Here is a 26,535-nt window from a genome sequence, read left to right as displayed (position 1 = left end):
TTACATCGAATTTAAACAAATTGTACCAGCAAACTATCTGGAAAATCTTGTAACCCCAAAAGCAAGAACAGCTTTCACTCAGGTGTGATTTAACACACTGCCCTCTGAGCTGCAAAAAGGGATATCAAAAAACTCTGTATTCGGAATGGAATTGCCCTTGTGGTCGTCAACAAGTGGAATCAATTGGGCACGTTCTTTTATGCTGCCCTTTTTATAAGGAATTGTGAGACGAGCTGCTATCCCTCATTTAACGAAAATTCCCCAGATCTGAAAAATCGTACCTTATTCTTCTTCTAGCAAATAAATGTAGTCAGATCACAGAGGTTGCAAAATTTTGCACACAGCTAACTCCATTCGTGCTTCAGTGGGGAGGTAGTTTTATAAATTCTAAATTACGTCCATTTTATTTGGGATTTTAGTATCTGTAAACCATGGAATCAGAAATGGTTATTGGAATTATTATTAATTCTTCATGTGTTTTTTAATTATACTGGTCGTTGACAGTGATAATAAATACTGATACTAGTAGACATTATACTAGTGAAAAGCAGGGGGGAGGGGAGATCCCTTTTGATGATGGGGAGGGGCTGTGGTTCAGTGGTAGAGCTCAGTGGTAAAGTGGTGGATGATGGATCCTTTTTTTATGGTGAGAGGCTGCGGCTCAGTGGTAGAGCATCTACTTGGCATGCAGAAGGTCCCAGGTTCAATTCCCAGCATCTCCAGTTAAAGGGACTAGGCAGGTAGGTAATGTGAAATACCCGCCTGAGACCTTGGAGAGCTGCTGCCAGTCTGAGTAGACAATACTAAAGACCAAAGGTCTGATTCAGTATAAGGCAGCTTCATGTGTTCATGACCACAAAGGGCTGGGCTGGGGATCATGGAATCTACAGAGACATAAGGCGTGTGGGATAGGGCCTGTAATAAAGAGAGGAACTGGCCAAGATTGAGTGAGAAAGTTGGCTGGACCAATTCACTGTCTAACGATGGCACCCCAAAATATACCACCTGAGGCAGGTGATCTTTGCTACCATGCTGGTCCTGCCTCTTACGACTCTTATATTTTACAGTAAAGAAATGTAAGATCTTTCTTGAAGAAAGCAAAACGAGTTTTAAAAAAAAGATTTTATGTTTATTGTTGAAGTAGTACAAAACTTTTAATACAAACTGTACTGTTAAAATACATTTAATTACACACCCATCTGGAGGAAAAAACAGGCATTTTTACCATGGCAATTAAGTGACATTGATACCGTATCTTGTGTTATACGGTGGCGATACACTTTCTCATTCAAGCATACAAGCACAATAGCCACAGTTCAGATTCTTGCTGAAGGCAATGGATTGAATGTACACTAGTGAGTACATGAGGATTCCCTCTGATGGCTGACAGTGTGTTTTAACAGAGCTGATCACAAGCTTTGAGAGGAGAAAGGGGGTTATCTAGTCAGCCCCTTTTAACAGCTGACTGATGCTAAAGCATCACATACAACCTAAAGGCAGATGCAGTTTTCTCCCCGCCGCCCCCTCCCCGCATCCCAAACCTGCACATAACTGACTGTTTTCCACTCACACATGGGAACAGGCTTCCATATTTGGATTTGCCTCCATGGAGTGGAGTTCACCTCTTTTGAAACCATTAAGCATTTATGTAAGCAAGATATACACTTCTAAAATATTCTGTGTCCAACTTTGGGCTGCAAAGTGAAAAGCACGGTTACTGCCTGACCACCACCCTGTTCACCTTGGCTCAGGGGCTATCTGATGCCCAATTAGCAGGTCCTTCAATGACATTTTCTTCAAATGTCGGCTTCTTTACATCCCAGCTGATTGGGATCATGTAGAAAAAGAAGAGTTGGTTTTTCTACGCCAACTTTCTCTACCACTTAAGAAAGAATCAAACTGGCTTACAATCACTTTCCCTTCCCCTCCCCACAACAGACACCTTGTAAGGTAGGTGGGGCTGAGAGAATGTGACTAGCCCAAGGTCACCCGGCTAGCTTCATGTGTAGGAGTGGGGAAACCAACCCAGTTCACCAGATTAGCATCCACCGCTCATGTGAAGGAGTGGGGAATCAAACCCGGTTCTCCAGATTAGACTCCACCACTCTATCACGCTGGCTCTAGTCAGTGTGCTAGCTCAGCTTTAGCTGTATATCATCACAAAGCCAATTCCAAATGAGGGTTCTTTGCTTACTGACCTCCCACTCAAGGGGCAAATATTTCCATCCCTTCTTGCCACTCTCTCCCAAAAAGCAAACTGCAAAAGGGGGGCGGATGCTTTGAGTGAAGGCCAAAGGTATATGGCAAGACATGTACACGCACCCCACCCCACACTGGGGCTCAACCCTAGTTAAAAATATTGGATATACAGCAATTAATATATATTTCTAATCAAATAAAAACAGTTTAAAAAATCTCAACCCATGCTCTTATTGTCAAGCCATAAACTGTTTCTAAATGCACTAATGTGGATATAAAGCTCCATTTCTTCAAACATGCATCACTTACATGATGTCCATAGGAAAAAAACTGTTTAAAAAAACTTTAAAGGATACACAGAGAGACTTAGGTCTTTTATGCATGGCTGTTTCACTAGCGGTCACCCCTCCAACAACTTTGGGTCTATGTGTTGTTTACGCATGCCATTTCCGACTGTCAGAGGTCACCTCGCTCCCCCCCTGCATTTCCCCACGTTTTGCCTGTGTTTTCAGGGACCTGTTTTAGCTCAAATTTGAAGACCAGAGGTCCGTAACATGGTGCCCATTGGTGCCATGGCACATAGGAACACCTTTCCTGGCATCCACCAAGTGTTTTTTTTAGAAAGGGAGCAGGCTAAATGGGTCATTTGCCCAGCAGGACTTCTGATTGGCTGTACAATTTTTTCAAGTTGCTTTGGCAGCAGCTGCCCCCCCGCACGCCGCAGCATTGTGTGACTGGACGTAAGCGGTATGTATACAAGAACATATTTTTAAATGATATGATCATTTTAAAAGGGACCAAATTTCTGCCTGAAATGTAGATTTACTGTTACTATTTATTACCTAGCTTGGTTTGGTTACATGATTTCAAGATCTTAATTTACTGCTTCAGGGGCAGGGACTTGGGCAACATCCAAGACAGACTAAAAATCCATCCATCAGAGTTCCAAAAAAATGGCTGTTTTACTTCGACAAGTCAGTTGCTCTAGTACAAAGAGGAAGAGTTGGTTTTTATATGCCAATTTTCTCTCCCTTTTAAGGAGAATCAACCCAGCTTACAATCTCCTTCCCTTCCTCTCCCCACAACAGACACCTTGTGAGGTAGGTGAGGCTGAGAGAGCTCGAAGAGAGCTGTGACTAGCCCAAGGTCACCCAGCAGGCTTCATGTGGAGGAGTGCTGAAACCAACCCAGTTCACCAGCTTAGAGTCTACCGCTCCTAACCACTACACCAAGCCGACAGTTTCCCCCACAAATTTACTGCTCACAAATAATCTCTCTTTCCCAGAGGCCATTCAGCAATACTAACAATCTCCAAAATAAGCCGCTGGTGGAGAATTTCAGAATATTCCTCAGAAGATGCAGAGGAATATCAGTCTTCGCATTTTACATGTGATTAGTTGAAGAACCTATCAGCCGAAAAAGAAACAACTGAAAGTCAACTGGGACATACCAAGTCACAAACTAGTTCAACAGGCACTGACTTACAACTTTTTGTAGTAGATTAAGGTGCTTGAGATTCTCTCCGGATTTAATACAGCTCCTGCCAAGATGCAGGAACCTACTGAGAGCGTCGTCTAGATGCAAACACTGTTGCTATTTAGGGATTGCACAGAGCACAAAATAGTATTTATGGTAAGTATACAAAGAAAATATAATTAAGCAGAGCTTAATTTAGCAGTCATTGGTATTCTAGCAATAAGTTTAAATTGGACACACGGCTCACAGCTTTGGTCCCAAGGCTTCATGGTCAGAAATGGGCGCCGTATTGGATTTTACTTCTCTGAAAATCTTGTACATGATCACGTATTTCCATCGCAAGGCAGCACCAGAGTCATTACGGCAAAATGGCAGCGGCTTTGTTCACGCCAAGAAATATTTCATTCAGTTTTGCTGTGTTAAAAGTGAGCACAAACAATATTTTAATGTGTTTTTTTTTAATGCTGACTGTATGTCCCAGCACTCTTTAAATTACTAGAGGCATTAATTTGGGTTTTTTAGGTCACTGAAATATTAAGTATCCAGGACCAAGCCTTGCATAGATACCGTCCTAGAAACTGCACGATGATAGGGTCTTTACAAACGTCTCTTATGCGAAACATTCGTGTTCAAATGACATGTTTTCCCAAGTGTCATAGTAGATGCACTTCTTCTAAAAACCGCCATCTGCAAGAGAAGAAAAGCAAACAATGCATTGTTTTACAAATATATATATTTATAATCACTGCAGATACACCAACACTAAAAGCAGCTTTAACAGCAATAAGATACTATCGTCGGCAGTCAAAAGTTATCTGTGCAAGGGGGAAGGGAGAAGCTTTTTAAGAGATATTCCAAAATAAACATGCTTTTAATTTCTATGGGGAACCAAGGAGAGAGATGGCTAACTGTATACCTGGGACAGGTAATTGTACAAGTTAAGGGAAAACTGAAACAGCCCCGTATGATAATCTGTTGATTTTGCATCTAAGAAAACAGGCTTGTACAACAAGGCATCAACCACAAATCCTGGGAAGATTCATGTGGGTGGATACCCTTCAGGTGTTTCAGGACTCAACACATTTAAAGTGTCAAAGGTAAAAAAAAAAAACCAGCACTTTAAACTGGGCTAAGAAAAAACTGGTGGGCTGTATATTTAACAAAGTAAGGGTTTGGGGTGTTCTTCACAACAGTGCCATTTTAGCATCTCAATAATCCTGTGAGGTAGGTCAGGCCGGCGCAATCGGGATTTGAATCCAGGTATCCTCAGCCCTAGTCCAACACTCTAACCCAGGGATGTCAAACATAAGGGCCTGAGGGCTGGATCCAGCCCCTTGAGAACTCTTATCCGGCCCGTGAGCCAGCCGAGGCAGCCAACACCCCCTCACAATCTGGGCTGGTGAGGCATGGCCCGGCCTGACCAAGTGACATTTATGTCATATCCAGCCAATGTCATATCCAAACATTGGAGTTCAACATGTCTGCTCTAACCATTAAATCACAGTGACCCTCAGAATATGAATCTTCTGTTCACGTTTTGAAGAATTATACAGATACACACATCCCACAACTGAAAGCTGGCGGCTTTTGCAGATTAGTCAATCAGCTAAATAAAACTTATGGGGGGAGCCAGATAGTAAATGTGCAAAACTAACAATATATCAACTGGTACTCAACCTCTGGTTTAAAATTGTTTACAACACTCACAATAATACATTCATAAATATATTTGTATGTACATGAATATCCATTCAGTACTATGGTTGCAGATCAAAGGTATATTTTACATTTGTAATACAAGTCTTACAAATAAACACCTTCTAATAAAAATAAACGGAGACTCTATTGCTTTTTCTCTCTTTTGTGCAACACATCATATATCACGAGTAGCAAATTTGCCTCCTTCATGTAACAGGTTAACTTCGCGTTTCAGTTAAGGAGCTCCTTCTTTTGTATTAGAAGGGGTTTATTTGTAAGACTTGTATTACAAATGTAAAATATACCTTTGATCTGCAACTATATTATATACATACACATATATTTATGACTATAATATTGTGAGTGTTGGAAATAATTTTAGACCAGAGGTTGGGTACCAGTTGATCAGTCAATCAGAGCAGTGGCTTGCAGTATTTCTCAAGCCACATTTATTCTGAAAAATCTGGTACCATCTTGTGTATTAGAAGGATTCATAAGCACTTTAAAGCCTTATTAAACAATATACTGACCGCACACTGGATCTCTACAACTGCCAATGACCAGGTGTTATTATGTGCCAGATCTCTCCCTTGCTTCTTGCTTGGCAGGGGTGCTGTGAAGTTCTTGCGAATCCTGTTTGGCGACAGGTGTAGCAGGTTCCTCTTTAGAGCCTCCTCTGACTGGAGTAGCTGGCATTTCACCTTTGACACCATCTGTGCTACTAACCGACATCAAGTTCTTACGTTCCTTTGAAGATTTGTGTTCCACTTTTGTGACTCTAAATCTGAAAAAAAGAAAGAAATGGCAGTATTAATAGGATACCATTTCTCCTTTTAAATCATTCCTAGGATACTTTTCCTCCTTTCAAATCATTCCTTTGCAAATTTTTACCCAAATTCACAAGTGAAAAGTGACACTCCTTTTAAGGAGATTGAAGAGATAGCTTCTTGTACCCCAACAAGCAAAAGGAGGTGCAAAAATTTCCTAGAGAGAAGTATGTTTCCAAAACATTGCTCTAAAGGGTGAAGTTCCAGAAGAAGAAGTGTTGGTTTTCATATGCCGACTTTCTCTACCCTTAAGGAAGAATCGAACTGGCTTACAATCACCTTCACTTCCCCTCTCCACAACAGACACACTGTGAGGTAGATGGAGTTGAGAAAGCTGTGACTAGCCCAAGGTCAACCAGCTGGCTTCATGTGTAGGAGTGGGGAAGTAAAACAAGTTCACTAGATTAGCGTCCGCCACTCATGCAGAGGAGTGGGGAATCAAACCCGGTTCTCCAGATTAGCGCCCGCCGCTCATGTGGAGGACTGGGAAATCAAACCTGGTTCTCCAGATTAGCGCCCACCGCTCATGTGGAGGACTGGGAAATAAAACCTGGTTCTCCAGCTTAGAGTCCACCCCTCCCAGCCACCGCTCTTAACCACTACACCACGCTGGCTCTCGTAAGAGTAACCATTTTGGCCCCACACAGCAAAAATTACCTAATTGTGCCATCTTCCCAGGCTATTTTGTATATCCAAGATGCCAAAGAGCACTTGGTTGGTTTTCCTTGTTATGCCAATAATGCGCCTCCTTCCCAGCTTTCAAGCTAACAGGCCTTGAATTTATCGAGTGCATCTTTATCCTGCCCTGTGTGACACAAGAGATGCCCAGGAAGACTCTGCATCACTGCGGGAACCTCAGAGGCATCTAATTTTGAGCAGCGCCTCCCGGTTGTGCTCTCCGCTTCTGCATCCCACTCTTCTCTTTGACAGCATCAGAGGCAAGAGGGGCATCCCCGACCCAGTGCAGCTTAGGCAGAGGGAGTTCAGGTTCCTCAGTTGGCCATGGCTTCTGGGAAGAAAGCTGGTCTTTGTTTAAGCGGTGTTTAGAATGCATGCAATCGCTACTTTGCACACACTGCTCTCTGATGTTTTCGAGGTTCATTGGACAAAACCGCAAGTGAGAATGGGCATGCCAAAAAGGCTAATCTGGTGAACTGGATTTGTTTCCCCACTCCTACACAAAAAGCCAGCTGGGTGACCTTAAACAAGTTACAGCTGTTAGAGCTCTCTCAGCCCCACCTACCTCACAGGATGTCTGTTGTGGGGAGGGGAAGGGAAGGTGATTGTAAGATGGTTTGAGTCTCCCTTAAGTGGTAGAGAAAGTCGGCATATAAAAAACAACTCTTATTATTATTTCAGACAAAATACACACACAAAATCAACAACAAAAATGATACAGGTTAAATATGTTTGATAGACATGATCATATTATATGATTAGCAATGTTTGAATATTTTCTCTATATATCCAATATTTAGACTGACCTCAAAACCACACCTTTTAAGTCGGCATGCAGGCAGATCTGCGTCGCCCAGAACAGGGTACCAAGGAGACAGGAAGGAGGACGAGAAAGGGTGGGGAGAAAAAAAGGAAGCCAACTTTCCTTCTAGGGAGAAGTTGGTTTTTATATGCCAACTTTCTCTACCTCTTAAGGAAGAATCAAACCGGCTTACAGTCACCTTCCCTTCCCCTCCCCACAACAGACACCCTGTGAGGTAGGTGAGGCTGAGAGAGTGTGACTAGCCCAAGGTCACCCAGCTGGCTTTATGTGTAGGAACAAATCCAGTTCACCAGATTAGCATCATGTGGAGGAGTGGGGAATCAAACCAGGTTCCCCAGATCAGAGTCCACCACTCCAAACCACCGCTCTGGAGGAAGAGACAACCTGGCATGCGTGTAAGAAACTGCTAGAAGTTGCTCTGCCTTAGGCTTGGGACCAGATATTCCAAAATATGGAAAGATCTGATATACGGACCACTTCTGGTCCCAAGCAGTCCGGATAAGGGATACTCAACCTGAATTGTCCATTAGTACTGCTAACAGCTGACACCTGATAGATACCTAGGGCACCTTGAACACATGAAGCTACCTTATACTGAATCAGACCCTTGGTCCATCAAAGTCAGTATTGTCTACTCAGACTGGCAGCGGCTCTCCAGGGTCTCAGGCAGAGGTCTTTCACATCACCTAACTGCCTAGTCCCTTTAACTGGAGATGCCGGGGATTGAACCTGGGACCTTCTGCATGCCAAGCAGATGCTCTACCACTGTGCCGTGGCCCCTCCCCATGGCCCCTCTACCTTGAATACCCTCCGTCCATCAGAAGAACAATTTCCAGGAATGTTTTCAACTTTAAGCCATTCACCTGACAACTGTATCTCACTGTTGTATTATCCTCAAATGCAATTAGGTAGGATATGTTATCATGATCTGACACTTGCAATAATATTCAAAGGTTAAAGAGGACAGGACCAACAGGCAAGCTGAAATGAAGCGGGACATACGCACCTTCCCACAGACAGAACTGTGACTTCTCCGTGCCGGGCTCTTCTTGCTTCTTTAGACTTTTTAGCCGGACTGAACAGCTGCCATCTTTTGTGGCTGCAGCGAGTGCAGACACCCTTCCCTGCGATGCCACCAACGGTGTGCAAGTGGGGGCCACGGCAGTTGTGCTTTGACAGCGGACCTCCGGGCGACAAAGGAGAACCTGGACTGGTTGGGCTGCCTGGCGTCATGGGGCTGTTTTGAAGAGGTTTGAACAAAAAAAACAAAAAAAACCACACACACGTAAGAAGAAAACATGAAAGGAAAGCAACACAACAGATGCATTCAGGTGAGTAGCGATTTTAGCCTGCAACAGGAGTAGCGCAAAACTTGAGTCCAGCAGCACCTTAGAGACAAAAAAAAATTATCCCAGGAACACGTTTCTGATGAAGGCGTTTTGACTCACAAAAACGTATACCCTGGATAATTTTGTTGTTCTTTAAGACGCTGTTGTGACTCTAATTTTGTTCTACTAATAAAAACATATCTTTCTCACTTGCTAGATTTTATTGTCTGAAACACCCTCTCAAAATGCTTACATGGAACTGCCACTTTTTCTCTTTTCAAGTCATTCCTTAATATCCAGCTTCTCTTTGGTGTATCCTTTTAGTCCTCACCTCCCAAGCAAAAGGTATATATAGACAGATCCGTCCATTGTCACATATTACTCAGGGACTACTGCTAACAAACTCTGAATAGCCTTTGAATAGCAGCCAGAATACTGACCCATTTTACTGATTATAGGATAATAAAATTAATATAGTATATATATATACATACTATAGATCTATAGCATACTATATATATATAAATATATATAAATAGTACATTTATATATAGTATATTAATTTTAATATAGTATATTATATAGTGTGTGTGTATTATACTATTATACCATATTATATTATGCTATATTATATTTCACTATACTATACATGGTATACTATATATACTATACTATGCTATATAAATTATATATATATATATATATATATTGCACACTGCAACAGATTTAAAAGAGGTGAACATCTCCCCAAGAAAGTTCCTCTGAACGAGTCAAACAATGCAAGATGCTGTTAAGAAAGGATAAAGCATTAAAATGGAAAAGACCTTACCTTTCTGGGTCATTCACAGAGTTATCTGCCACCATGGCCGTCAATACATCAGCATTTGCTGCAAGGAACATAAATCAACACTTTTAGCATCACTCTTTGCCAAAAGTTAAATTAACCTGAAGGGTTAAGCTAACTCACAAGCTGTAAGATAGCAAAACATAAGCAAGATTATATGTAGACATAACCCAAAACATGTCGGAATTCCTAGGAAAGATAAGCCTTTGGGGGAGTGGGAGCAGCTCAGCAGTAGAGAATCTACTTTGCATGCAGAAGATCCCAGGTTTAGCCTCCACTTAAAAGGATCCGCAGTAGGTGATGGGAAAGCCTCAGACCCTGGAGAGCTGCTGCCAGCCACAGTAAACAACACTGACCTTGACAGACCAATTGTCTAAACCAACCTAAGGCACCTTCATGTGTTCAAAGCTCTGAATGCTTACTCCTTAGTTAAAGTTCCTCTGAACTGGGCCCACGGGGTTGAGCACATTTAGCTTTACATTTAGCTTTACAAATGAAGATCTATCACGATGGGTAGCTGTGTCAGTTTGTCACTAGCAGTAGAAAAGGGCAAGAGTCCAATAGCACCTTAAGAAGGTAAAGGTAGTCCCCTGTGCAAGCACTGGGTCATTACTGACCCATGGGGTGACGTCACATCCTGACGTTTACTAGGCAGACTATGTTTTTACGGGGTGATTTGCCATTGCGTTCCCCAGTTGTCTATGATTTACTCCCAGCAAGCTGGGCACTCATTTTACCGACATCGGAAGGTTCAGTCAACCTTAAGCCGGCTACCTGAAACCCGCCTTCCGTCGTGCTTGAACTCGGGTCATGAGTACAGCTTTTAAAGACTAACAAAATTTCTGGCAAGGTATGAGCTTTCATGAGCCACAGCTCATTTCTTCAGATACAGCTAGCATCCGAAGAAGTGAGCTGTGGCTCATGAAAGCTCATACCTTGCCAGAAATTTTGTTAAAGGTGCTACTGGACTCTTGCTCTTTTCTACTGCAAATGAAGATCTAGGCCCTTTCAATGGCTGATTAACAACCGCATAGTAATTGCTAATTTGAATGCAAAACTCCAGAGCATTAAAAAAAAACACTCTCCTTTGTTGAGGGGAGGGGCCGTGGCTCAGTGGTAGAGCTTCTGCTTGGCATGCAGAAGGTCCCAGGTTCAATCCCCGGCATCTCCAGTTAAAGGGCCTAGGCAGTTAGGTGATGTGAAAGACCTCTGCCTGAGTCCTTGGAGAGCCGCTGCTGGTCTGAGTAGACAATACAGACTTTGAGGGACCAAGGGTCTGATTCAGTATAAGGCAGCTTCATGTGTTCATGTGTTGACCCCTCCCCCCCAGTTAACCAATAGTTTTCTATTGATTTTTAACATATAACAAACAGGAGAATCAGGAAAATTCTGAGAGAGAAAGATATGCTGGTCCCAAATGTCTCTGAATAAGGTACAGGCTGTTTAAACGAAGATTAAAATTATTCTTTTGTTGTTAGACTCCTGTTCCTATGAGGACATTCACATCATAGAAGTCGCCTTTATCCTTTAATACAAGGATACATAAAAGCATGTTTTAGAAGGCACTCATCTGTTGTGATGTCGGGTCACAGTGGCCTACAAGGATGACAAGACTCCACAATTGGTCAAAGGACACATTTCTGGACCAAAGTGATCAGAGGCAGAATTTAAGCATTTTTAATCCCGCTGATTTTAGCAGGAAAAGGCTTCAGCATGCACAGCAAATACGACAAGCTACAAAAGCATCTCATCAATCTCAACTCAGCCACACAAACACTTGGGGGAGGGAAGAGGGGGGCTGGCTTAGTCAAGTCCCTCTCTCTCAGCCTCAGACAGCTTACCACACATAAATGCATACAACTAAGCCTCAACACTGCTTCCCCCACCCCAATCTCGCAGGAAAAGCTGCTTCGAGAAGGGGTGATGCGAAACAAAGAAGTGTCGAGTTTTTAACCCAGCAGAAACTGTGCTCAATACTAAAATTCACTGGACCCCCCCCCAAAAAAAAAAATCATTTATGCTCTTGGAGAGGGGGGTAGGGGAACCAGATTTCTTATCACAGTGAAAGGAGCCATCTGGAATTCAGAGGTGCAGTCCTTTGTTTGACCAAACTGGTTTTCTGCAGTGGTGAACCTAAATATTAGCATTTCTTTCCTCCCATGACTGATCTCCCGTCTCTCTGGGACATGCAATACAGAACACATAGTTTAAAAAAAACAGTTGGGGTCAAACTACATGCAATGTTGGGGGAGGTTAGTTTGTTTTTAAGAGCAGCCAGATAGAGGCACAATTCACATCTCAGGGAAGGGAGGAAAGAGAACGGAGCCTTGACTACTTACCGTGAAGGCTCCTTCTCTTCTGAGGCGAAGGCGTCTTGAGCTGTGGGTTATTTTCCTTGCTTCATCCGGGAGGCAGGACCTAATTTTTTAATTTCCTGTCCCCACTTGGTGGGAAAATAGCCTACAGAGACTCAGTTACAGTCTTGCCTAGCTTAATAAGACAGGATTGATTAACCATTCCAACAACATATGTAACGAAAGAAAACACCCACAATGATAAACCTAGAACACAAGAGCCAGAGTGAAACGAGAAGGACCCGAAGGAACTAACAAAACTGCGTAACTTATCTAAAAAACATTATCGAAGGCTTTCACGGTCAGAGTTCATTGGTTCTTGTAGGTTATCCGGGCTGTGTAACCGTGGTCTTGGAATTTTCTTTCCTGACGTTTCGCCAGCAACTGTGGCAGGCATCTTCAGAGTAGTAACACTGAAGGACAGTGTCTCTCAGTGTCAAGGGTGTAGGAAGAGTAATATATAGTCAGAAAGGGGTTGGGTTTGAGCTGAGTATTGTCCTGCAAAAGTATTGTCCTGTAAGTATCAAGATAATGTGCTAATGAGGGTATGGTATGTTAATATGGAACCATTGTATCCTGAAGTGATCTGTTAATGTGTGTAATCCAAAACTAATCTGTATGGCTATTGTTGAATGTTGTCTTTGTCTGGAGGTTTTTCAGGGCAGGAAGCCAAGCCTTATTCATTCTTAAACTCTCCTCTTTTCTGTTAAAGTTGTGCTGATGTTTATGAATTTCAATGGCTTCTCTGTGCAATCTGACAAAATTGTTGGTAGAATTGTCCAGTCTTTCAGTGTCTTGGAATAAGACCCTGTGTCCTGTTTGTGTCAGTCCATGTTCAGCCACTGCTGATTTCTCAGGTTGGCCATGTAAAATATTCCATGTAAAAGTTTGCTATTACTGGACTGGTCCACTCAGTCCAGTAATAGCAAACTTTTACATGGAATATTTTGAAAAGACAGCATTAAAATCAGCACCTTACAAACCTACAGTCTGGTTCAGGTTCGTAGATGATACATTTACCATTTGGAGCCATGGTGAAGAAAAATTAATGGACTTTCTAAACCATCTTAATAATATCCATCCAAACATTCAGTTTACCATGGAAAAGGACATTGAGGGTAAACTCCCATTTCTTGATACCCTTGTCATCCGTAAATCAAACCTTCAGTTAGGTCACAAGGTCTACCGGAAACCAACTCACACAGATCGCTACTTACACAAAAACTCCAACCACCACCCCCGACAGAAAAGAGGAATAATCAAAACATTAATGGACCGTGCAAGACGGATCTGTGAACCACAGTTTCTCAAGGAAGAAACTAACCATCTAAATCACGCACTGCTAGCAAACGGCTACTCCAAGAATGAAATCAGAAGGGCCATTGAACCAAACAAAAATCAGAAAACTCAAGAAAAACAGTCTCCCATAGGAAAGGTATTCTTGCCATTTATTAAAGGAGTCACTGATAGGATGGAGAAACTTTTGAAAAAACATAACCTACAAACAGTGTTTAAACCCACCAAGAAAATACAACAAATGCTACGATCAGCAAAAGACAAAAGAGACCCCCTCACCTCTGCAGGAGTATATCGTATACCTTGCAGCTGTGGAGAAGTTTACATCGGGACCACAAAACGCAGCATACAAACAAGGATAAAAGAACATGAAAGATACTGCAGACTTGGCCAACCTGAGAAATCAGCAGTGGCTGAACATGGACTGACACAAACAGGACACAGGGTCTTATTCCAAGACACTGAAAGACTGGACAATTCTACCAACTATTTTGTCAGATTGCACAGAGAAGCCATTGAAATTCATAAACATCAGCACAACTTTAACAGAAAAGAGGAGAGTTTAAGAATGAATAAGGCTTGGCTTCCTGCCCTGAAAAACCTCCAGACAAAGACAACATTCAACAATAGCCATACAGATTAGTTTTGGATTACACACATTAACAGATCACTTCAGGATACAATGGTTCCATATTAACATACCATACCCTCATTAGCACATTATCTTGATACTTACAGGACAATACTTTTGCAGGACAATACTCAGCTCAAACCCAACCCCTTTCTGACTATATATTACTCTTCCTACACCCTTGACACTGAGAGACACTGTCCTTCAGTGTTACTACTCTGAAGATGCCTGCCACAGTTGCTGGCGAAACGTCAGGAAAGAAAATTCCAAGACCACGGTTACACAGCCCGGATAACCTACAAGAACCAATTATCTAAAAAACGTTCTTATAAGTTCTCCTGATCATGTCTAACATAGTCAGAAGGTTCAACTGTAGTTATTTCCCAGGGCGGGCAAGACACCTTCGCCTCAGAAGAGAAGGAGTTTTCACAGTAAGTAATCAAGGCTCCGTTCTCCACTGAGGCTCAGGCGTCTTGAGCTGTGAGACGTACAAGAGCTCCCATGTGGGTGGGCTATGAACCTTCTTCTGCCATGTGTTGTAACACTCTACGACCGAAGGCCGCTTGGGCAGAAGACCAGGTATGCACCTTATAATGTTTGATAAAGGTAGAAACGGAAGACCAGGTGGCGGCCCGGCATATCTCTTCGACTGGAGCTTGCCTGTCGAATGCTGCTGTGGTGGCCGCACTATGTAAGGAATGTATAGTGATGCCGTCAGGGACGGTTACCCCTGTGGCCTTGTAAGCCTCTATGATACACTGTTTGATTGTGTAACTAATTGCTGCTGTTGACATCCTTTTCCCTTTGTTAGGATTGGTAATCCCAACAAACATGTAGTCTGATATCGGACGTTCTGTGTATGAAAATGCGTAAGGCTCTAGACGTGTCCAACAAATGCCAGGATCGTTCCCTGGGGCAGGAAGGTTTGGGGCAAAAGGAGGGAAGGTTGACTTCCTGTGACCTATGGAAGTTGGAGTTCATCTTCGGATAGAAGGTGGGGTCTGGTGTAAGAACCACTTTACCTTTGTGGAAAACACAGAGACCCTTGCGAATCGAAAGTGCCCTGAGTTCGGACACTCTTTGGGCCGAGGTAATAGCCACCAGAAACAATACTTTCATACGTAGGTATTTCATGGATACTGAGCGGAGAGGCTCGAATAGGGCTTTTGTGAGTGCCTTGAGAACCAAATTGAGGCTCCAGGAGGAGACGCGATGAACTACTGGTGGTTGAGTCTGAGTGACTCCCTTTAAAAAGGCGATAATGTGCCTATGCCTAGATGTAGGAATCCCTTCTATTAATGGGATAACTGTGGCCAATGCCGCAACTTGTCGCCTCAAGGGGAGAGTTTAAGTCGTACACCCTCCTGGAGGAACTCCAGTATCTTGTGGAGACCAGGACAGATGGGATCCACCTCCTTTCTTCTAGCCCAGCAGACAAACGCCTTCCATGAGGTGTTATAAATGCGCCTGGTCGCGGGCCAGCGGGTCTCTAATATGGTGGTAACCACGTCAGTAGAATATCCCAAATCTAGCAACGATCACCGTTCAAGAGCCAGGCGGTCAAACAGAACCATTGGGGGTCTGGGTGTATTAGGGGCCCCTAACGCAGGGTTCCCCAATGGGACGGAATTCTCCAAGGTTCCTGACATGACAGCTGGCGCAGTGTCGCGAACCAGGGTCGACGGGGCCAGAATGGAGCTATCAGAAGAACTTTGGCCCTTTCCGACTGTATTTTTCTCAGGACCTTGGCTAGGATGGGCAGTGGGGGAAAGGCGTAGAGTAGCCCCTGAGGCCATGGGCTAAATAATGTGTCTGTGCCCTCCGCTGACGTGTTGTGATACCTTGTGAAGAATCTTGGGACCTTGAAGTTTTTGACGGAGGCGAACAAGTCTACTGAGAGAACGCCAAATTTGATAGTAATTTGTCGGAAGGCCTCCTGATCTAAGGCCCACTCTCCTTCGTCTACGAACTGGCGGCTTAGCCAGTCCACTTGGACGTTGAGAGTGCCCTTGATGTGTTCTGGTCGTATTGATGTGAGATTGAATTGAGCCCATGAGAAGATCTCCACTGCTTCCCGATGTAGGGAGGATGACCTGGATCCTCCCTGCTTGTTTAAGTGAGCTTTTGTCGCAATGTTGTCTGTCCTCAGGAGGACATGTCTTCCTCGGAGGAGCAGTGCAAAAGCTCGGAGAGCGAGCTTCACTGCTCTCAATTCTAAGAGGTTGATGTGAAGGGTGGCGTCTGTTGGTGACCATCAACCCTGAGTTATCTGGTTGTTTAATGTGGCTCCCCACCCCTCCAGACTCACGTCTGTAAATATTTGTGTTGATTCCTCGTGAATGTACTGAGAGGACCGCCATAGATTTGAGGTCTGGGACCACCAACGAAGACTTTTCCTGACTTCCAAGGAGATCTGGATAAGTCTGTCTCTCTTCCTTGCGATGTCCGTGTGAAATGAGCATCTTAGCCACTGGAGCGGCCTGGAATGAAAGCGGGCCCAAGGTACCACTGCTATACAGGCTATCATAAGGTCCAAGAGCCTTGCTAAGGACATCAGCCTGGCTGATCGCAACTTTGCTATGGAAGACGCCTGAAGTATGATTTTCTGTATCCGCTCTGGCGGGAGGGAAAGGGAATTTTGACGTGAGTCTATCCGGACCCCAAAATGCACCATGGACTGGGAAGGTAGAAGTGAACTTTTGCTGAAGTTGACCAGATAGACATGTTCCTGTAGGACATGGACCACCCTTGCCGTGTGCTGAAGAGATTGTTGTCTACTTGTTGGTGAAAAGCTGGAGTCTCCCTCCCACTTCTATTGGGCTGGAGTCACTGGGTGTTACTTTTGGGGAACTTAACCCCTTTCTCGGGACGGGACTGTTGGTTATTGGGTCTTTGGAATCTGCCGCCCCTACGAAAGAAGCGAGAGGTATTCCATGAACCCCTCCTATCATCGGACCTGTATCGATTTGGGGCTCTTGAAGACCAAAAGGACGGATATGAAGGAGTCCGATTCTCCTTCCGCATTTGTTTTGGTAGGGCCTGTTTTTTGTCTCTAGTCTCGACTAGTATCTTATCCAACTTTTCACCAAACAAGCGGCCTTCCTGAATGGGGTAAGACATTAGAGTGTTTTTGGCCCTAAAGTCAGCGGGCCATGCTCGCAACCACAGTGCCCTACTTATTGAAGTCACTGAAGCCATGGACCGTGCAATGAAGGACATAGTGTCCAGAGAGGCATTGGCCATTATAGTGATGGCGTTGAGGACTCTCTCGAGGCCTATCTGCGGTTGTCAGGTGGAACCAGCTGGGTGAGTTTTTTAACCCATAGGTATGATGCTCTTGCAAATATGGATGTGGTCGCGCTAGCCTGTATAGCGAGGGCCGAAGACTCATGCGCCTTTCTGGCTAGGGAGTCGGATTTTTTGTCCAACTGGTCTCTTAATGTCCCCGCCCCGTCTGCAGGGACTAGACCCGGGGCCTGTAAATCCACGACGGGGGCATCCGCCAAAGGGACCCTGAGCAGATTCATAGCATGCGGTGCCAGATTGTACATTTTCTTTACATTGGGGGGGAATCTGCCTTCCAGAGGAAGGGTTGTCCCACTCCTCCTGAACTGCCCTTAAGAAAAACTCCAGGAATGGAACAAGGCTGTTGCGGGGCTGCCTTCTAGGGAAGCACTCCTCTACGCCCCCCCCCCATTTCAACTTGGGTTTGGGATCCTCAGAGCATTCCACTTCCTCATTCAAGTCCAATGCCAAAATGGCCTTGGCTAGCAAGCCCTGATAGTCCTCCCCTGAAAACAGCCTGCTTTGCTGTTCCTCCTGTGGAATTGACTCATCATCTGAATCGAACTCCCCTTCCTCTTACTCCTCCTCTGAGTCGAGGGTGGAAGCTATAGACGCAGCTTGAGAGGTCTGAGCCTCGGTTACATTTGCCTGTAAGGCAGCTTGGGAGACCCGTGTCTCGGCGGCATTTGCCTTTAAAGCTGCCTGAGTGGGCCATTGATTAGAGCATGAGGCTCCCTGGTTCACAGGGAAGCCATTCCCCTCTCTAAGGTTCTGTGATGAGGAGGGGGACTCGTAGGGCCAAGGGAATGGAGGCAACGGAGGCAAGCGCATTTGGAAAGCCTGAAAGGCTTGCCATTGCCTCTGAAGGGCAAGGTTCACCCAGCCATCCGCCTCCTCCTGGGTAACGAAACGATCTGCCGCCTCCCCTGAAAGGGGGGGAAGTAACCTGCTCCCAATTGTGCAGGGAAGCCCGCCGCCCAGGGGGGGCAGGCGGAGCCGTGCTGGTTACTTGCAGTGAATAGACGGGCGTTGGTTTCCCGGCGTTCAATCCCACTCCGCGCCTTCTCTTTCGGGAGCCCTGGAGCAGCGGCGCGGCTTTTCACACCTTTTTTGTCCTCGGCTCTGCCGCTGCCACTTTTTTGCTCCGCTCCTCGTTCTCCGGCTCTTGGCTCCCTAATGGACTGCCAGCGCGACCACTGGGAGAGGCGGAATCTGTTTGGGCAGATTGGACCAGCCCTACTTGATAATCCTGCTCTGACAGCAGGTCGTCCTCTCTTTCCAAAATGGTGTCCGCCATGTTAGAAAAAATTCCAAAGAGGGCTTTGAGGACGAGGTAATCGCACACACAAGAGGAGAAAACACAAAAGGTAGGTAAGGGTGGGTGTAGGGTGGAAGGTAGACAAACTAGAGGATCAGACAGCACCAACGCAAAGCCTGCTCTAATTCACTAGCACAGAGCTGTGCCAGCAGCCTGCTCCCCCTTTCAGAGGCAGGACAGAACTGAGTCTCTGTAGGCTATTTTCCCGTCAAGCAGGGGCAAGAAATTAAAAAATTAGGTCCTGCCTCAAGGATGAAGCAAGGAAAATAACCCACAGCTCAAGACGCCTGAGCCTCAGTGGAGAATGAGCGTTTTTCTAAAATGCTGTTTTCCCACCCAGAAATGCACTGTAGAGCTGCTATTTTGTCCCACTGGGGCAAAACATAGAGCCGCAATATACAGTGCCCGAATATCTGAACCAGTGGGATAAAACTGCACCCCAGGGCTTTCTCAGGTCCAGGAAAACAGCACAGCGAGGGGGAAGTTAACATCTCCTTATCTGGAGCCGCAGTTCTGATCCAAATCTTCCCATTTATGGCTCATTTTATAAAGAAAAGTGGGGGAAAATAACAACTTGGAAGCTCCAAATATAGAACTCTCAGCATCTGACCTAGTTTGGCGCCAAGTAAAACAGAAGCCTTTCACAGGATCCAGTGAGGCCTAGTAAAACTGAGCAGGGAAGCAGTATTAATAGATTGGGGGATCACATGAATTCCCATCCCACCCACACACACATACCAAATTCTCCTTGCAGGTGGCAAAATGGCAGATTGTATCCTACCCCTCCAACCAGCAAAGTCTGAAGCCTTCCTCTAACTTAAGGAGCTTTCCTTCGACTTAAGAGGAAGAGTCCCTTAGGCCTTCAACCTCTGCTGAGTCAAATGGTAGGACCCCAGCCAGCAAGTCAAGGAGAAGATTTTCAGCCTAGGCTGGTTTTCATTACAGAAGAGCCTTCTCACACTTTATTTTTATTTCATTTCATTTACACCCCCCTATCTCCCCAATACAGACCCAAACTGGCTTACATCATTCTCCTCTCTACAGCCTTGTGAGGGAGGTTCGGCTGAGAGTGTGCGACTCCCAGATTCTATTTTGAGACTAACCACTGCACCACGCTCAGACTACTGAAGTAATCTAGTCTGGGGAAGAATATACGGTGTGTTTTTTCCTTGTGTCTGAATCAGAGTAATGTAGTAATTCAGTGGGGGGTTCGAAGAGCACGACCCTATCAAACGTTTGGGCACACAAGAGAGGGCCTTTTTGGTGGCAGCCCCATGATTACAGAACAACCTCCCCAGGGAGGTGCACCTGGCTCCCTCACTTTCAATCTTCAGGAGGCAATTGAAAAGAGTTTTATTTAGGACTGCAGTTGTCTAATTTTTTTACTGATTGGCAGTCCTAATCGAAGATCTTAAATTATGGACTTTTATGTTCTCTATAATCTGTCTGTCTCTCTACCTACCTACTTATCTGTCTAGTACTGCTCATACAGCTATAGCCTTGAACAGAAAATAAAGGAATAAAAATGCCTTTCTTAGTGTTATTCTTTTGGTATATAATTATTGCCCCTATAAATTTTGTCACAGAATCATTTGTATCTGAAAGTAGCCGTGTCACCTGTGCACTCGTACTGCCAGATGCCTCGTTGGACATTTCCATATTTTAAATAAAGGAGTAATTAAACTGTCATCACAAAGTGATGCAAGTCTGCATTAGATTCAGGAATGGTTCAACGTGACACAAGCAGCAAAACCTTACTATGCACTTATAATGATTACCCCGAATTCGGTTGGAGCACGTGGCTGGAACCTGAGGGATCTGGTTTCACAAGCTCATAGAGATGCATGCTACAAACTACAACTACAGCTGAAACGCCTTCTCAACTTCACTGCCATAAAAGAAAACTAAGAGATCAAAGTCCTAGGAGACCGATCTACATATGTTCATTAAGAAGTACCTTCATTTTTCATAATGTAGTTGACAATTTGTCCCACAGTGTCACCATTATCATTTGTGCTTTCATTCAATTCTGTGAAAATAAAACAGAAGGGAAAAAATGACATACAAGTCTTAAATACAAACAACTAAATAGATATACAGTGAGTGAGACACACAAAGACCTCTGCTTCCTCAAATTCTTTGCCAAGACCAGGGTGGGGCATACAGCTGTATGAAACTCCATGGTAGAAGGAAGCATTTTCCAGTGCAGGGTTGTGCTGTCAGGCACTACAATGTGAGCGCAGGGGGGGGGGGGGCAGAGGTGGACAGAGGTGGGGAGTCAAGAGCTGGAGTTAGCAATGGTGGGGAAACTAGAACCTGAAGCACAGAAGGACACTGGGGTGTTGATCAGGACATCAGGAAGGGCCAAGTTCAGCCAATCCAAAGAGCCAAACTACACATTCAGTTTTTAACACGATGGGTAGCGGTGTAAAAAATCCATGCAACCCTAGATACGCCACCTAAAAAGTTGATGTATCTTGCAAAAATAAAAAAGGGGTGTTCCCGGCCCAAAAGGGCTTAGGAGGCTGCCTAACGATGGCTCTTCCCCCAGCCTGGTGCTGGAACGCCCCAAGAATGCCTCCCGGGATGCCAGCACGGGCTTTGATGCCGTTCAGACATCAGGCCTTGGTGGCATCCCGGGGCAGCGCTGCCACGGCAGCGGGCAGCGGCTGGGACCTCCCACCAGTGTTCGGGCCACTAACGCCGGCATAAGTTGCCCAGACGCTGGCGCGGGCGGGCCTAACACTGCCGCAGCGCCTTCCTGGCCTCCTAAGGGCTTTCACCCTTAGAGCTCAGGAATGTGCTGTTAGTCTATCACTGGCAGTAGAAAAGAGTAGGAGTCCAGTAGCACCTTAAAGACTAACAAAATTTCTGGCAGGGTATGAGCTTTTGTGAGCCACAGCTCACTTCTTCAGATACACCTAGAGTGTGATTCCATCTATCCTTAAGAAGAGAGGAGTGAATTAGACACACAATGGCATTGTAAATGTAAAAAGCAAGTAAATGACATTAGCATGCATGATTGGATTAGGTGTGATATGCAGAGAGGAAGTAGGCGTAGAGAAATCAGCACTGGTAATGAGTCAGGAATCCCAGATCTCTATTAAGCCCCAGAGAATGCATAGTCTTGAGCTTCATTATTAGACTAGTCTTTAAGGTTTTTAACAAGTTGGGTTCCCTGCAGCCACGCAGCAGGTGTGGTGAATGGCTTTTTTTAAAAAAAGGAGAGCCCAAATGGGCATGGAATGCCACCACGGGGGCGGGGGGGAGAGTTCCTGCTCCCCCAGCCTCTCCCCCCAGCTGTTTTCCCAAGTGGGAACAGCACTGTGGAGGAGTTAACTGTTTCCATGTGGGGAAATGATTTGGGGGGAGGAAGCATAAGTCTTTCTTCCCCCAGTGGTAGTATTCCAAGCCCGTCTGGGCTCTCCTTTGCTTTTTAAAAACCATTCCCCACAGCTGCTGTGTGGCTGCAGGGAACCTGAGCCGGGGCCAGGGAACCCAGACCCGACTTGTTAAAAACCCAAATACATAAGTCTGGCCTAGAGACGGACAACCAGTCCAGAGATTGCCTGCCAAGTTGCAGAGACCAACAGTATCGGTGCATTTCCCTTCCGAGTCTGAAGAAGGCCCTGAAGCCTTAGCGCAGACACTCCCAGTTAGGTCACTTGGCCAGGCACCTGCCTCTGACTACACAGTTCCTGGTTCAAGGCCCAAAATATTCAACCCTCTTGACCTATATTTGCCCTTAGATTCTGGTTACTCTTGTCATAAGGTAATAAACTCCCTGGCAATGGGACTACACGTATCTCAGCATGTCTCGGCACCCATCCTGCTGGATCAGCCTTCTGCTGCAAAGACTCATACGAGCAAAACCATAATTTAAATGATGTTATTTGTATTAGGACTTGCATATAAACATGGTTAACTTCCTACACAGGCTATTGTCTCCCTTGAGGCTGCTAATATCTTTTACTACAGTCCTTATCAGATAGTTTGACATCCTGGACCTTTGGAAGGGAGGGAGACAGAGAAAGAAAAATCTGCTGCTGTCTTGGAGTATGCCTATTTATAGGGAAACAAGCAGCAATTACCTTTGGGCGATTAAATCCACAATTGTGTGTGTGTTAAGTGCTGTCAAGTCGCTTCTGACTCATGGCGACCCTATGAATGAAAGTCCTCCAAAATGTCCTATCTTTGACAGCCTTGCTCAGATCTTGCAAATTGAAGGCTGTGGCTTCCTTTATTGAGTCAATCCATCTCTTATTGGGTCTTCCTCTTTTCCTGCTGCCCTCAACTTTTCCAAGCATGACTGTCTTTTCCAGTGACTCCACAATTAGAACAAGCTATTCCAGCACCATGGTAGGCCCAGGAATCCACTCTACAAGAGGGCAGGATTAGTCTTAGTGATTCTGGAGCTTTGGACAAAACTCGAGGACGGGACAGTAGAATCACTCAGGTGAGGTAGATGGTGATCAACTATAGAGCAGTTCTACCCAAAGAGCTACAAATGATCACTCTCAGGCAGCACGGGGAATCAACTGTTGTGAGATGGGCCTGACCACCTTCCAGCTTACTGTCTTCCCCCCTGCTTTGCCTAGGTCTCAGGCAGCACAGGGGGCCACTGGCAGCAACAGTAGGGCTTTCGGGACAGTGGCTGGAGCAGCTGGCTACAGAGAGGTGGGAGCTTCCAGTATAGGACCCAGGGCAATTGCTCCACATGCCCCATGGCTAAGACCACCCCTGCAGGAAGGAAGAGCCAAGCCACACACGTAGCCAGTTTAGAGCATCATCCACAGTACAGAAAGAAGCAGGACAACCTGTGTACACCATCTTCAATCTGCTCACTATAACTAAAGAATCATTGGCATGTTTGGAATTAGAACACCCATCGTTAATGCTGATTTAGGGTTTAATCTGGCCAATTTTTTTGCACAGTCTCACCCAATTTCCCTGCTTGCAACATCCCCCCTTTCACAAGGTTTTTGCCCATGCAGGTCCTCCCGATTCCCTGCACAGACTTTTTTGGTGGTCAAAGGAGACCCTCTCCTCCCATTTTCACCAGAGGAAAAGCTGGTTGGATCCAACCCTTAACCTGAATTTGAAACTCAGCAGGGGAAAGGAATGCACAGTCCAGCGGCTTATAGGTAAAAGGTAAAGGTAGTCCCCTGTGCAAGCACTGGGTCAATACTGACCCATGGGGTGACGTCATATAATGACATTTTATAGCCACTCCCTAAACCATGCTTGAGCCTAAGACTATCACCTCTGGTCTGGCCAAATAATGGGCAGAGGAAGAGCCACATGCGTGGCATGACAACAAAATGATTATCACCGCAGCTCCCATTACATTGGCAGGGCTGCGGTAGCAGGAAACGGCTCCTGCACTTGGCTTCCCAATGCAGCGTGTAAAGAGAAGCCAAACACAGGGCCAGATTCCCTCCCTGCTGGTATTTCCATTGCTTCCCAAGACCTAGGCAAGCAGCAATAAAGACCCAAAGGAAGGTGGGTGAAGTCAGTGGCAGGATGGGCTAGATGCACCTGTCAACATACCAACGTTTCCTCTTATCCACTGCAATAACCGAAGGCCCATCAACCCTACACTCTGCATCCACCCACTCTGTAGACCTACTGTTGCATTTAATTGAATGTGTACCTTTTACCTCCTTCCAAGGAGCTCAGGATGGGGTATATAGCATCTCAACCCCACCCTCCCACATTTGAGCCCAGGGTCTTGTCAAAGTCCAACACTAACCACTACACCACAATGGCTGCATCCCCGCAAAGTAGGCCATTCTGTTCTGCCAATATATTACTCCCAGCCTTGTGAGGCTGACTCTTTCCTACCTATCTTTTCAAGTTTCTCCTCTTCTTGTTCAGCTTCTGTCGTACAGCGATACCCTTTTTTCTTTAGTATATGGCAGATGAGAACTCCCAGGAGTCCAATGAGGAAGAAGACAGGAATCAGGGCATAAGCAATATACTGAGCATGTACAGAACCTTCTGTAGGAGGGTTATCAGTAACACCTTCTAGGCTGTGGCTGGCCAAAGCAAGGTCTTGATTTCCTGTGAAAAACAATACAAAAGAGAGGCTGTTACATCAATCCAACTGGTGCGAGGATTTTGTCATGTTTTAAATTTCTAATTTGCCTCTCGGTCTATAAAATAAGAAGCTCCGTTCAGCGCCAAGGTCACGCCCACTAACAAGCTTGGTCACAGCTTGATAGCTCTGTTTTTTTTGTTGGCAAATAAATTTAAAATTGAGAAATAAGCGGGAAGTGCTGGAATCACTTTACTCTGCTCTGGTTAGACCTCACCTAGAGTACTGTGTTCAGTTTTGGGCACCGCAATTTAAGAAAGATGTAGACAAGCTGGAACGTGTCCAGAGGAGGGCAACAAAGATGGTGAGGGGTCTGGAGATCAAGACCTATGAGGAAAGGTTGAAGGAGCTGGGTATGTTTAGCCTGAAGAGGAGAAGACTGAGAGGGGATATGATAACCATATTCAAGTACTTGAAGGGCTGTCACATAGAGGAGGGTGCAGAGTTGTTTTCTGTCGCCCCAGAAGTTCGGACCAGAATCAACGGGTTGAAATTAAATCAAAAGAATTTCCGTCTAAACATTAGGAAGAATTTTCTAACAGTTAGAGCCTGTTCCTTAGTGGAACAGGCTTCCTCGGGAGGTGGTGAGCTCTTCTTCCCTGGAGGTTTTTAAGAAGAGGTTAGATGGCCATCTGTCAGCAATGCTGATTCTATAACCTTAAGCAGATGATGGGAGGGAACACATCTTGGTCATTGTCAGCTCTGGGTCACCAGCTAAATCCCACAAACGAACTCCTAGGCAGGTTTTCCATAGAAAGTTCTTTGAGAAATAGGTACAGTGATATGCAGAAAGTGACTTGGAAATAAGCACCGATACTAATAGGGGAATGCTGAGGGTGCAGGAAATATAAAGAGGAGCAAACTTTCAGAACGACTTTTGGTTGTCCTGGCAACCCCCTCCCTGTTCCCTGTACTCAGGGCCTTGTTCCAAGGATAGAGCCGGCTTAAGACAAAACATCAGTACAGAGAATAACATTGCGACCTTGAGGCTAACCATCTGGCCAGCCACTGAACAACAGGCCGGTGCCTGACAGTCATCTTCTGGGCATGTAGTCACTGGGGGTGTGGGGGGGAGGTAGTTGTGAATTTCCTGCATTGTGCAGGGGGTTGGAGTAGATGACCTTGGTGGTCCCTTCCAACTCTATGATTCTATCTCGCCCTGATTATGTTGGATATTCATATCATGCCCTCTGAAAAGGGCTCTGAACAGTAAACAGCAACTTTAAAAAGGTAATCGTCTAAAAAAAAAAAAAGACTTGCCATATATAAGTTCCCAAAGAACTCAGCCTAAATGACAATAGTTTCAGGGCTTTTGTCTTCAGTGAACACATTCAGTATTCAACAAATAGACCTTCTAAACAAAAGGTGGGCTTGGTACTACAACAAGATAAATATGCATTGTGCAGTTTCCAAGAGACAGAAGAAAGTTAAATTGTTAAGGACCGCCCAAGGCCATGGTGTACATCCCCCACTGGGACTGCATGAAATGGAGAAGATGGTCAAAAAAGGAAGATGTCCAAGTCACTTGCTAATTTAAACTTAAAGTAACGTGTGTACTGGCATCACCCAAAAAGATGCTATACCACTGTAAGGAGTTCATTCAGTTCACAATTCCAGGCAAGCAAAAACGGAGCCTTGGCTTACCTGTGCGGGCTCCTCCTTCTGTGAGGGAAGAGGACAT

General features: G+C 45.1%; 1 protein-coding gene across 1 annotated transcript; it reads right to left on the bottom strand.

Annotated features, from left to right (window-relative positions):
• Positions 1-5,943: 5,943 nt before the first annotated feature.
• Positions 5,944-26,535, bottom strand: RELL1 (RELT like 1). Its single transcript, XM_056855099.1, has 6 exons — positions 26,499-26,535; positions 24,602-24,820; positions 20,715-20,786; positions 9,859-9,916; positions 8,708-8,938; positions 5,944-6,157 (listed from the first exon to the last, which is right to left on the bottom strand). Exons 1-6 carry the CDS (start codon positions 26,533-26,535, stop codon positions 5,944-5,946), a joined length of 831 nt encoding a protein of 276 aa, XP_056711077.1.

The sequence above is a fragment of the Euleptes europaea genome, chromosome 9 (genome assembly GCF_029931775.1).
Source record: "Euleptes europaea isolate rEulEur1 chromosome 9, rEulEur1.hap1, whole genome shotgun sequence".
NCBI lineage: Eukaryota > Metazoa > Chordata > Lepidosauria > Squamata > Sphaerodactylidae > Euleptes > Euleptes europaea.
Note: the sequence above shows the minus strand (reverse complement) of the source record. Positions and strands in the feature narration are given on the sequence as shown.